The sequence below is a fragment of the Strigops habroptila genome, chromosome 5 (assembly GCF_004027225.2).
Source record: "Strigops habroptila isolate Jane chromosome 5, bStrHab1.2.pri, whole genome shotgun sequence".
Taxonomy (NCBI): Eukaryota; Metazoa; Chordata; class Aves; order Psittaciformes; family Psittacidae; genus Strigops; species Strigops habroptila.
The window spans coordinates 79,945,397-79,958,986 of record NC_044281.2 but is presented as its reverse complement, the minus strand read 5'-3'; the positions used below and the strand labels follow the sequence as shown (position 1 = coordinate 79,958,986).

At 45.4% G+C, this 13,590-nt stretch overlaps 1 protein-coding gene across 1 annotated transcript in view; it reads left to right on the top strand.

Moving 5' to 3' along the window:
- The first annotated feature begins 4,717 nt into the window (after nucleotides 1–4,717).
- The window catches only part of ADAM12 (ADAM metallopeptidase domain 12), a 188,089-nt gene continuing 179,216 nt past the window's right edge, over nucleotides 4,718–13,590 (top strand). Inside the window, exon 1 of the mRNA XM_030488359.1 lies at nucleotides 4,718–4,903. Within this exon, the coding sequence (XP_030344219.1) occupies nucleotides 4,801–4,903 (103 nt within the window). The 5' untranslated portion in view covers nucleotides 4,718–4,800. The remainder of the gene's footprint in view (nucleotides 4,904–13,590) is intronic.

The following is a 13,590-nucleotide window of genomic DNA, read 5'->3' as shown; positions in this document are numbered from 1 at the left end:
GTAGACAATATTTACAGCCAGTGTTTTATTTCAGTGTGCAGACCTGATGGATGCTGCTCTCAGGAGCTCGCTATCTTGGTTTGCATGTTCTGACAGAGGTCTATAGCAAAGCTCTGCGGCTAAAGGTCAGGCTGTATCTATGCCTGTTAATTATAGCGGACTGTAATCTACCACTGCAGCCACAATTCAGCCGGATCTTGATTTTGCAGAGAGTTAATGAAGTGAGGGAGGGCTGGAGACACAAAGTCTCAGCAGCTGGCTGGGGGACATGCAGATTTCAAAGGGAAAAGCTTTTTTGTTTTGTTTTGTTTACTCTAAGAGGCAAAAACTTCAGCCTGGAGGCCCCAAAACTGTAGATCCCTGTAGCTAAGCCCAGACAAGTCTTCATGCATTTTGGCACACATGGGAATAAAAGGACTTGGATTTCTGGATAATACTCGATGCTGTGATTACAGTGAGGTTTCCTGGATATCCAAAAGGATATCATGGCTTATCTGGGAAGATGCGAGAGCTGAGGTGTTTTCCCCAACCAGAACCTCTTATCTTGAAATGGTTCAGCTATTTATCTTAGGTGGTTTATCTTTCTCTTCATTTAACTCAGGCTGTAATGAGATATGCAATTCCTGCACTAGCAGAGAAGTGTAGCTGACATAGCTTTCCTTTTTTCCTTTATTCTTTTTCCTTTGTTATTCATTTTTTCATTTTTCTTTTTCCTTTTTTTCTTCTTCCTCTTTTTCCTTCCCCTCCTTCTACCTCTTTTCTCCTTTTTTATTTTCCTTTCCCTTTCTTTTCCTTTTCCCTTTTCTTATACACCATACCCTATATAATACCATAATCCAACTCACAAGTTCCATAGAGCTTGTTACAGTGCCTTTCACCTAATGTCACAAAAGCACGCAATATCACAGTCTGGAGATTTTAAACTTAATATATATCCTCTCCACTGCCGTTTTGTTTTTTCATGTTGTCTCCATCAGTCACTAATTCCTTCTCAAAACTTCTTCCTCTTTAACCAAGGGGAAACTAATGGAGGTTGATGTTTCTCTCAGTGCATCCTCCTCCTTTCTGGTGTCTGCACTAAGCCGTATGTTATGCTTGTTTCCAGGTAAGTTATTCCACTCTGCTCTCTTCCGTACTGTTCTCTTCTGAGTTGACATTTTCAGTGCCATGTGAACTAAAGCTCCTGCAAGAATTAGTAATTCGATAACCAGAGTCCAAGCCAACTGCCTATATTGTCATGCAGTCAAACATTAACTGTTAAAAATCACGGGTGCTCTTTACATCAAATCGTTTTCACACGTAAATGCAACCTGAAGGTTAAGCTACTTCAGCTTGACCTATTCAAGTGACACAGTGACACGAGTCAGAGGCGGGTATGAGAGTTGGAGTGAAAAGGATGCAGTAGCTGTAGCCCTGCTCTGTGAATGACAAGAGGTAAGGATTAATGCAGGACACATTCCTGAGCATTACCAATTCTCACAGTACCCAGCTGAAAGAGGCTGTTAAATGTTTCCAAACCGCTTCAAGAGGAAGCAGAGGCCATGCAGTTGAAAGACATGCCTGCAGAGGGGATCTGATAAGATCGCAGAGATCCTTGTCACTTCATTGCCTGGTTTTCTCTCTAGCCACAGGTGACCCAGAGCCGCAGGGTGAAGTGTTTCAGCCGCACATCTCAAAGTAGAGAGATGCTACAGCAGTGGGGTCTGTGCTCTTCAGTTTGTAGCTGGTGGCTGGCTTACTTTTCCTGCAGAGCAGCGGTTGAGGCTTAAAGCTGAGTGCAAACCAAGCTACCAGCATATGCCAGCCTCTGTCTGTAGTAGTTGAGAAGAAAGGGCAATGTGTTAGGTTTATCTTTCCCAAGAAGATTAAAGAGCAAAATGACTATTTAGCTGTTCATATGCTGTTGGTATTGCAGCATAACTAGGGTTCAGTGCATGCTTTGGAAAGAAAAGCTTGGTTGAAGTAAAGAAAAACTAAATACATAGAGTAAGGAAGATAAGGAGAGCAAAAATGGTGGTGGTGGTTGTGGAGCATAAAGAAGCAGTAGCAAAAGATAGGAAGGTAAAGAAAACCCCAGGAGCAGTGAGACACCTCCACATAACATCACAACAACCCCCCACCACCACCATTCCTATTCCCCTGACAGTGCTAAAGAACAAAGCTGGGAAGGATGGATGGAGAACCAGTGCCCGCGGGAATAAAATGGAGAATCTGGACTGTGCCCCACTTTGAAGCAGCCACACAACCTGGATGCAATTTTCATTTCCTGCAGGGAAACTCGGCCTTGTTCTTTCTGAAGTGGATAAACCAAGCCTCGTAAAACTAATTGTGGGAGGTGGTTTGACACGAGAAACTAAAAGTCAAGGTTTGGCCTCTCTTATACACAGAGCAGTGAGGCAGGGGCATTCCAGATTAACTTCCCTTTTCCTTGAGGTGCTTTCTTTCCAAAGGCTTTTGAATCCGCAGTGATTGTACTGTTGTTCTGCAGAGCCAGAGGTAACTAATTCAGTAGCATTCCTACATGGATGTCATTAGTAGTATATTTGGGGCTGTTTTGTGGTAAACTATCAATTTATCAACTCCGAGCCCATAAAACTAGCGTGGCAAAATGCAAGTGTTCCCTTTGGTTAAGTTTTGGGGGAGGAGGAGGAGGAACTGATAATATCTAGTTCATTCATGCTAGTGAACGACCAAGATATAATTGGCTCCACATTCACTGTTAGCAAATATTGTTACACAAAATAAAAGTACTACCATTTAAGTGAAAAGCCATGTGGGATTACCAAAACTCTATTTAGAAGCCTTTAGTTCCCTCTGATTTTTATTTTTTTTAAATGGGAAAAATACCTTCAAAGGATAAAGATGTCTACATGGCTTTTATGATGGCCTTCCACAAACGAGTCTTCTAATTTTAGCATTATTAACCAATGTCCTGTGTGAAGCACGTATGCCCATAATGAGACAGTCGATAGAGTTCATTAGTTTATATTTTAAGGGAGGAAATATTGCTGACTAGAGCTGTTACAATTGATAAAGATGGGAAAATTTAGCATTTGAGTATTTAAGGCTGAATGCTGCTGAGGTGAGACTTGCAGGGTAACTGTAGGTGGAATATAAGACTCAGAGCAACTGGAGGTGAGTCCATAGGTCTAGTTTTGGGTGGAGGGGTAAGGGAAGAAAATGGCCTTTTTAACTGTGAAGAAAAGCAGCCATTAAGAGGCCTTTTTGCAGATGCTTTGCGATACCAGCTTTTTTCCAGGTTGGTTTGTGCTTAGATGACCTGACATTATCGCTGTGATTCTGGGGATGTGATTGTCCCCCGGGGCAGTTCAGAGATGCCCTCAAAGACCTGCAGCAGGCATGGGGCAGGGCTCCAGTTTGGGAACCGCAGCTTCTTGTACCCATTAAGTTTCTGCTGGTTCATTTGTCCTCTGAGCTGGGGAAATGAATAGTCTGGATTACTGTGAATAGTTACCATCCTTTGCTTCAGGACTGACCCAAGTCATAGAATCACAGAATCCCAGCCTGGTTTGTGTTGGAAGGGACCTTCAAGCTCATCCAGTTCCAACCCCCTGCCACGGGCAGGGACACCTTCCACTAGAGCAGGTTGCTCCAAGCCCCTGTGTCCAACCTGGCCTTGAACACTGCCAGGGATGGGGCAGCCACAGCTTCTCTGGGCACCCTGTGCCAGCACCTCACCACCTTCCAAAATCAATTTTTCAAGTGGGATTGCATAACTACTGTGCATGCTGGTATATAGGCACATATGAGGCCAGTTTTGCCAACTGTTTCACTCATAGAGAGCATGGGGCCAATCTGCAGAATCAAGTATTGCTATCCAAACAGTGACATTTGGGAAGAATCTTAATAAATTAAAAATAAAACTGCCCAATAAAAGTCTGTGAGGATTTACAGGATTAGGTTCTTTCTTTCTACTGCTCGACAGCATTCTGTGCAACATGTGGGCACTAAGCATGTTTTGGTGGTACTTGAAGGAATATATAATCTGCATTTGGTTATTCTCCCAGACTGCCAGTAATAATAATTTGAATGAGGAAGATTTTAAAAAATGCATCTGGCAACTCTGTGGCTGTGTTGGGTTTGGTTTTTATTTTTTTTCTCCAAATCCTCCAAAATATGCCAGTGTTCAAGGCCAGGTTGGACGGGGCTTGGAGCAACCTGCTCTAGTGGAAGGTGTCCCTGTCCGTGGCAGGCAGTTGGAACTGGATGAGCTCTAAGGTCCCTTCCAACACAAACTGCTCTGTGATTCCATGATTATAAAACCAATAAAACCCCCCTGAGCTCTAACACACACAGATAACTTTCCAAAGGAAGCACCGGGGCTGAGTGTGCTGTAGAACCCTTGGCAGCGAGAGGAGGGTTGTGGGGACCCCGGAGTCCCCGGGGAGCCGCTCGGTGCTCGGCGCTGCCTCTGCGGCGGGCGGGCGGTAGGACCCTGCGGAGGGGCGGTTGGGGCTCATTTGTTCCATGGCGAGGAGCGCAGGACGGGCTGCGGCGGTCAGCAAGGCTTTTCTTGCCAAAATACCACAAACCAAACCCAAACTAACCCCCAAACCTCTTTAAAAAGAAAAAAAAACCCTTCAACTCTTCCTTCCTTTTTTTTTCTCCTTCCTAAGAAAGCAGAGCCCAGCTCATCAGCAGGAGGGGTTTTGGAGTTAACTGCATGCAGGAAATCTCTCACATCCTGAGTCCCAGCTCGCTCCTCTCTGTAACTGTATATTATGGGGCTGCTCTCCAGCCCCAGCTGATGAAAGTTTGTCTCCCTCAGCCTGGGCTAAGATGTCAAAGCGCCTCCGCGCCCAGCGCTTCCCCCCTCCGGCGCGGGTGTCCGCGCTGCTGCTCAGCCTCGGCTGCCTCCTTCCAGCATCCCCCGCCGCTCAAGGTAAGCTCACCACGCAGCCCCACCGATTTTTCCTCACACACTTCCTCACCGGACGCTCCATTTTTAAGGGGACAAGCACCGGAGCGAGGATCCAGCCACGCTGCGCTGGTTTTGCGCACCCAGCCGCGCTTCCTCCTTTTCCGGGCCCCCGCCACCCTGCCCTCCGCGCTCCCTGGGACGCGTAAGTCCCACTTCTCTGCGCGGCGTGCGGACTTCCAAGCCCTTCCAGGGAAAACTCCTCTTTGAAGCCCCGGCATTCCTCCCCAGTCGACCTTGCACTCCCTCGGGTGGGGGGAATGGTCCAGGGAACCCCCGATGTGGGGATGTCCTGGGGATCCACAGTGCGCGTGGGGCTCCGCTGCAGAGTCCTAGGGACCCCCGGTGTGTGTGGGGTTGCCCTGCAGGATCCTGGGGACCCGCAGAGTGTGTGGGGGTGCTGGAGACACCCGGTTTAGGGGATGCGTTGAGGGGTCCCCGGGACCCCCTGTATGCGGAATGCCCTGCAAGGTCCCAGGGATCCCCGGTGTGTGGTGGTGCCCTGCTTGTTCCTTGGACACCCAGTGTGGGGGGGTGCTGGGGACCCCCTGTATGGGGTGTGCCCTGTGGGGTCCTGGGGACTCCCAGTGTATGGGGGATGCGTGCGGGGTCCCCGGGACCCCCGGTCTATGTGTACTGGGGATCCCCGGTATGGGGTATGCGCTGCGGGGTCCCTGGGAACCCCCGGTATGGGGGATGCCCTGTGGGTTCCCGGGACCCTCCGGTGTGTGCGTGAGTCCCCATCCCATGGAGCAGTTTTTCCCGGAGGGACCCCATCAAACAGCCACCCGCGGACTGGGGCTGAATTGGAGAGGATTGTCAGAGTTCAGACTTGTTCCCAGCCGGGAAGGATTGCCTGGAAAAGCCAACTGCTGATGGTAAAAGCGTCCTCGCTGGGTAGAAGTTTGCTGGCTGCTGCGCTCATTCAAACAGAGCACAAGGCAGGGATCGGTGGAGTCAGTCTTAAAAGATGTTTTGCAGCACTGGAAAAGTGACTTGTCTCTTTGTATGGCGAGTCAGGGGCTTATTCTGGAATCACTGGAGTGCTCAGGCCCTGTCCTCTTCATTAAGCAGCAGCTGACAATGCATATTTTATGAGAGAGAGGAAGGGAGATTCTCTTGTATAAATATAAGTAACAGCGCTGAAGAGCGCGTGTGTCCCCATGTGTTACTACAAACTTGTCTTGGGGCTTTTTTTTCATCGTAACTTTAAACTTGGCAAATGTTTGCTTGTCTCCAGATTTATTCACAGCAACTTTCACTGGGACTTTGGCTCGGGATTTGCTGAGAGAAAGACGGAGAGATACTTTACCACATGGAAATCCTAGGGTAGACGGAACAAGTTGTTGGCATTTAATGGAGCACCTAGGAGTTATGGGAATTAATTAACAGGAGTTGAAGCTCTGCTTTGCTTTTGTAAGAGGTTTTAATTTCTCTTTGTCACATTTATATATGCACCAAATCAGCATGTTGGTGATAAAGGCTGCAGAAATTCTCAGGCAAATGAGGAGAAATAGGTCCCCAGCTCCGCTGTGGCTGTTCCCTTTGCATAGGTGGAGGGTGGGTTGGTTTGGATTGAGGTAGGACGTTCCCATGCTCAGACCATCAATGGCTGGACTGGATCTTGAAGGTCTTTTCCAACCTAGTTGATTCTATGATGCTGGGGCCCCTCTGTGTTTTGGAGGTGAGCTGGGACAGAGGGCGAACTTGATTACACTTCCACAAAAGTTTGAGGTAAGATGCTTCAAGCATTTACATATGACAGAAATGAAGACATGAATATACCGCTAAGTAGTTGTCCCTGCAATAAAATAAGAGGACAAACTGTAGGTGACTTAGATCTAACATACAGATGAGAGACAATAGTGGGTAGGGGTGGAAATCCTGTTACTTGCGTTTGGGGATTCCCTAAGAGCCAAGCTGAAGCTCTAAGGTTACATTTGCAGTGATGAATTAAGCTCTCTATAAAGTTTGTGTCAGCTGCTCATCCTTATGGTGCCTGTCTTTAGATGTCTAAGCTTGAGCAACAGCAGTGCTTGCTGACCCTCGCAGCTCAGCTGGGTTTTGGGTCTGCTTTGCCGCATCTTCCCCGCTCCTTTCCATAACACGTCTATAACGTGCTCATTTGCATCTGCAGCCAGTGTGCTCAGTGAGCATCCTCTCCTTTCGTTCCATGTTTATTCTCTATGGAAGTAGAGAACAGCTTTAGCTTTGCCAGAGCATGTGCTGCTTTCTTGGTCGCAGAGGTGCTGAAAGTTCCAGTCGCATGCTTCGAGACCCGGCGAGGCTGCCTGGTGATGAAAAGTCCTTGTCGTGCTTGGCACACATCTCCAGAAGCTTTGCAACCTCTACCTCAGCTGGCTGTGGTGCTGCGCCTGCTCTGGGCCCGGTGTCAGGGATTTGAGGTGCTGGCAGGATATCCCAATTTTTACAGAAACACGTGCTTAGTGATTAAGAACAGAAGTCTAAGTTACGATACGATATGGCAAGAGACATGCAGAGTGTGGGACTGCCCTAGTAACAACTCTATGTAAAACAGACATTATCAGGTTATGAGCTAGATGACTTAAAAGTAGCCTTGCCACCCACTTGTAGCATGAGTTTCCTTTCCAGTTCTTATGGTTTTAAAATTGCCCTGGTAGTTTTCAGTATTGCCAGCTCTTAGTTGCTGGCTAAAAGTCCTTATGGACAAAAAGGAAAACTAATTGAAGTACCCGCCTTAATAAAGCAAAATTAGCTTTACTATCCCTGTGGAGGATAATATATAGGAGGGTAAGATCTCATCTTCCAGACTCAGTAGCCTTAAAATCTACATGTGTATAAGCTTTTTGCAGAGTCAAGGCTTTCCTGTATGTGCAGGGCAGACAAAGTGATGGTGTGTAAAGTTAAACCCCAAATTCGTGTGTGTGGGGAAGCTCTTAAATCTCTTTTAGGTATTAGGTGTTAGCTGGAGGAAAAATGACAATCCTAAAATTGCAGTCCAAAATTCTTTACCTTCAATTAAAATAACTTTTCTGTCACCTTTTATTTTCATTACTGATTGCAACTGCATTGGCTGTAATGGAAATAAATGACAGAAGAAATCTTCCATTGTCTCTCCCTTTAAACCTGATGTCTCCAACACTCTCTGTGTTTTAGAGCTCACTTTCAAATACTGTCTTCTCTCAGACTGTTCCTGTATTTGTGGCAGATATTTATGGTCTGTGTATAATCACCTTCTTGTCTGACGATTATCCCTATCGGGTCCCCTGCAGGCAGCCTGGCATGAGCTGTCAGTGTCCATGGGGCTCCGCAGATTCATGCCAAAATACACCAGCTGAGGATATTATGCCCACTCTTCAAATCATGTTCGCGTCGTTAACTCTCCTGCTCACTGGGGAGCTGCCATGTTATTCACTGGTGTTTTGGAAACATCTCCATCCAGCCACAAAGGGCATCCTTGAACTAATGATTGACAGGCTACGTTTTGGGTGGCTTTTCATCCTGCTCGCAGCATGAAGCCTGCCCCAGTGGTGCTTGTCTAATGGCACGTGAGTGAGTGCAGCAGATCAGAGCTGTGTTTATCTGTTACTACCACTGAGGCTGTCAGCTGCTGCCGCCGATGCTAGTGATCACGAAATTCTGTTTTAAAAAAGCTGTATTCATGTAAAAGGCTTATTTGGTCCTCCAACAGCCTGGTTCAGACCTCACATATCCTAATCCTGACAGATTTATCACTGCAGTCGCTATGTTTCTAACATATCTCACGTTGCCAGTGCAAATTGTCTGAGGAGTCCAGCTGGGCTTCGTTTTATCAGTATTTGTGTGCAGCCTTTTGAGCATACCTGTTTAGGCTGTGGAGTTGCATGTGAATGGTGAGCAGCAGGATATGGCCGGCAGAGCAACATGCGCATGTGGCCAAGGTGCTTTAACATCCCAGCTTCTGCTGGGGGTGCTACCAAGCCTCCTGTCGCAGAACCTGGCTTGGAGACTGCATGTTTGAGGGCTGATGGGGTGGGTTTTCTCATGACTTTTGCTATAAGGCTTGTTGTAAACTGAGAATTGATATTTCTAGGGTGTTTGCAATTAGGTCTGAAATACAGTTACACTTATGTATTTGGATATGGGTAGATTGAGATGAGATCTTGGTCAGAAGTTCTTCCCTGTGAGGGTGCTGAGGCGCTGGCGCAGGGTGCCCAGAGAAGCTGTGGCTGCCCCATCCCTGGCAGTGTTCAAGGCCAGGTTGGACACAGGGGCTTGGAGCAACCTGCTCTAGTGGAAGGTGTCCCTGCCCGTGGCAGGGGGCTGGAACTGGATGAGCTTTAAGGTCCTTTCCAGCCCAAACCATTCCACGATTCTATGATATGGCCAGGCTCTGATACACCAGCGGGCTCTCCCCAGCTCTGTATCTCACACAACATCCAGTCCTGCTTAGCATGCCAGGCCCTTCATGCTATTCATACTGGAGGGGTTTTTTTATTTTATCCCTTTTTATGATGGCTTTTTTTCCTCCACAAGTTAGAATCATAGAATAGTTAGGGTTGGAAAGGACCTTAAGATTATCTAGTTCTTGTGTTTTACTCTGTGCCATCTCTGATTTTGCTCTTCCTGCATGCACATTGTACTTGCATTTCAAGTAGCTTTTCAGATTATTCCTAGGACAAAAGCACATCATCTCCAAAATTTTATAGTAGTAAAGGCCTAAATCACACCTGCAGAGGCTTCTCTTAGGTCCTGCTGGGTCTGCAGGGCAAGTCTATGACAAATTAAGCCCTGTTAGGGGGTTGCAGTTGATTCTTGATAGGACATTGCAATCAAAAGGGACAGTGCCTTTTGTTTCTTGCTAATATAGGGCAAAGTGCATCAATTACATTAAATTTTAATCTTTGTGATAAGAGGATCACACTAACTTAGAAAAGGTACTGTTTCTTATGAGATCCCTGCTCTAGGATGTTGACCCTTCTCTTTTTAGTGTCACGTAAGAGTGAGACTATGTTTATATTGAATGTGAGTTGGTTATCGGTGCTTCAGAAAGTGCCTTGATGAACTGCATCATCTAATCAGAAATGCTGACTCCTCAGTTAAATCACTTCATGTTGTATCATTGTTTTTTTACACACCCCATAAAGGAGTTTGCTGCTTTCCACGACTTGGAGCTAGGATGAGAAATACTTGGTTAAATCAGGGGTGGAGGATTGTCCATTCACAAGGTCAACATGATAAACCATTGATTAGATGAACACATGCTTTCTTGTTCAAAATGTATGATCTAATAAGGCAAGAAGTGAAAGGTTTCATGGCCTTTTAGCCATGCTGGATAATACACAGCAAGGCATAAAAAATGGATGCAGAATTTGGCACAAAAGAATCTTTAACTAGTTTATTTTGAGATATTCTTTAACAGGAACTGTGCCAGTCCCTGTAAATTTAGTCTAATAGTATGTGTCATATGCATTAAGTGAAAAGCTGCCTTCTGACAATGGTGAAAGTTTGCTGTTTTCTTGCTTCTTTTTAATGTGTTCTAATTCTGGGAACAGCTGATCGAGCAAAAGAAATAAACCTCATGTGTCACCTTTAAAAGAATATATTGGAATATAAACCTCATGTGTCACCTTGAAAAGAATATATTGGAATATAAACCTCACTGAAACCTGGTGTTTATGGATTTTGTTTTGATATAGTCATGTAAAAAAATGATAAACAAGTTAATCTCGACTTTGTAATGCTACATTTATTAAGGTGAGCATAAAGGCCTGACCATGCGTGGAGCTGAGCATCACCAGTATATTCAACAGCACTCTCTGTATGCAGCAATGGTAGTGTGATGAAGATCCTCTGTTACTTCAACAATGTGAAGACGTGGGGAGGAGAACTATTCGGTCCAAATTATTTGAGTCTTTATTCCTTTTCTGCCATTGAGAGCACTGTGCTGACAGAGCTGAGATGAAAATGTGGCCTCTGCAGCTGATAGGGAAGGATCCAGCATCTCACTTGTGATCCCTATTCCTTTTTGAATTGGAAGTCATAAAACTGTATCGCAGTTAAAAACCACTCTTGCGTTTTGACACAGATTTTAAAGCATGAGGTAAGCACTCCAAGTAAAATAGTGTTTATTTCTTCATCTGTTGCTTCTTGAGTGAGGAAAATGCACCCCACTGAAGATATACTTTGGGTTGAGGGAAAAGTGCAGTGTCATTGTAGAAGATATCTTCACTCTTTAGAAAGAAGCAGCTTGTCTATTTATTTTGTATCGGGTATGCTCCTTGCCTGATCCTCAGTTGGGATAAAATGTCTCACCTCCATGGATCTGTTTCCTTTGTACAACCTGGTGCTGATGTTCTGCACTATTCATTTAAAATCTGCTTGACAGGATCAGAGGATGTGTAGGCTAGATGAACAAAGCTGTGCCAGTGACCTGGGAAGATATTCTGCCCTGAGGAAACAATAAAAGTAAATGTTCATTACTCCTGTAGCTCATCTGAAGAAGCCTGTGAAGTTCTGGACCAATCCAGTGCTTATGGTGACATTTGTTCTGAGGTTGCACACATAAACCTCTGCTCTACTTCAAGAACATTAAGTAACTCTTAAATTTCCATTCATTCATGTTTCAAAATTAGGAAGACAGACTTCAGAGACAGCTTATGTTAGTACAGGTGCAGGTAATTTTTCTCTTTCTGCTGTTGTGTAAGGCGAGTAGCAGGTATTCCCCATACAAACAAAAACGCATGATGGATATTAACTCGCCAGCTCAGTAGCTCATTTGCTAGGCTTGGGAAAGAGTTACAAATTGTTTCCATGCACGTTTACCTAAATTAATACTGCAATTCACTGGAGTTGGACTTGCCATGTTTTCAGTGTGATTTCCTGGAGAATGTCTGAATGAATGATGTATGTGCATGGGATGAGCACAACTCCAGCTCCCACTCGGTAGTTTTTTTCACTGATGATCATATATGGGAAGGAACATCCCTCAATACAAGCTATGGTAAGGATTCCTTGTACTCAGTGAGGATGGCTAGTAAATCATTGGAGAAAAGGATTGTACTGTACCTTGAAAAGAGTGAGAGGAAATTGTAAGTTGGGGAGTAATTTGCAACTTCATTCAATGGAAAGAAGCCTTTCTTGAGGGTTTGGCGGGGGAGAGTAAGGCTGGGTCTGGATTTTCGTGTAATTGTCGTAGAATGATTTGGGTTTGAAGGGATCATCTAGTTCAGTTCCAAGCCCCTGCCACGGGCAGGGACACCTTCCAACAGAGCAGGTTGCTCCAAGCCCCTGTGTCCAACCTGGCCTTGAACACTGCCAGGGATGGGGCAGCCACAGCTTCTCTGGGCACCCTGTGCCAGCGCCTCAGCACCCTCACAGGGAAGAGCTTCTGCCTCAGAGCTCATCTCAATCTCCCCTCTGGCAGGTTAAAGCCATTCCCTCTTGTCCTGTCCCTACAGCCCTTATCAAAAGCTTCAGTAGTGCTTATGCTGGGATGATGTTGGCGTGATGCGGAGTTATGGCATCCTGGAAACAACTGTGGGAAAGGCATTGTGCAACCCTCTATTTTTCACCTGGTTTTAGTCACGTCCTGCTTGTTTTCACACTTTAGAATGACTGGGCCAATTTATGTGGTGTCCATCAGGACTTGGAACAGAAGCAAGCTTAAAACAGGATTTACAGCAAGAGGGCAGAAGTTCTCCTGAGCTGTTATGTCACTTACTTTTCAAAGCTGCTTTGGGTTTGAACCTTGCATTTACAACTTGCCCTCTTCTGTGAACTCCCAGCGCTGAGCTCTTCCACAGGGGGAACCTGGAACCCATACCCATCACCCTGTGCGCCGAAATGCCCTCTGGTTCAATGCTTCGCTGGTTTATTTCTCTCATATTTTGAAACGTTCTCTTCCAGGGAAAAAAGGCAACTTTTTGGACTGCTCCTGAATAGTAATACCTCAGTCAAGCACAACAACATCACAAACGAGGCTGGACAGCTGTTTCCCAAATACAGTATATGTATATATTCTATACATGTGATCAAGCTTGGTTTTCACTGTTTGAAATGTTCTGCAGCCTCCCTGCCCCCTCCTGCAGTCAATGGCAAATGTTGTTCTCAAAACTCCACTTGTCACATTTTGTTCTTGAGAACAGGGAGGATATTGAGATATACTGGCTTCTTTCCTTGAGTGCATTTCAATATGTATTCTGTATAATGAAAGCCCAAATCCTTCTCACATTACTTATGCTTTAATCACACTGTGCTCTCCCAAGATTGCTTTAATCGCATTTGCATCAGCAGGAGTAACTCTGTATGATGAGCAATATTTCATCTGCAAACAGAGGAGACAGATCTTGGGCACGGGAAGAGGAAGGAACTGGCTGTCCTGGATTTGTTACAGCACAGCTCTCTAGCAAGGAATGGTGTAGCATCCTGATTTGAGAAATTGATATTCAAGAATTAGAAGGAACAAAAGCTATTTTCACAGTTTTCTTGAGGACCTGTCAAGTGTGATAGTTTCCTTTTAATTTTCTAGTAAATGGCTTTTTGGCATGTCTTAACTCCTGAGAAGCGCGATGCTGCCTGGTGCAGCAGACATCATTTTGTACTTCAGCCATGACATTACCCTATATGAGAACTGAAAAGTTATATAGATATTACACCAATATATAAACCATGTGTGTTAGAAAGACAAG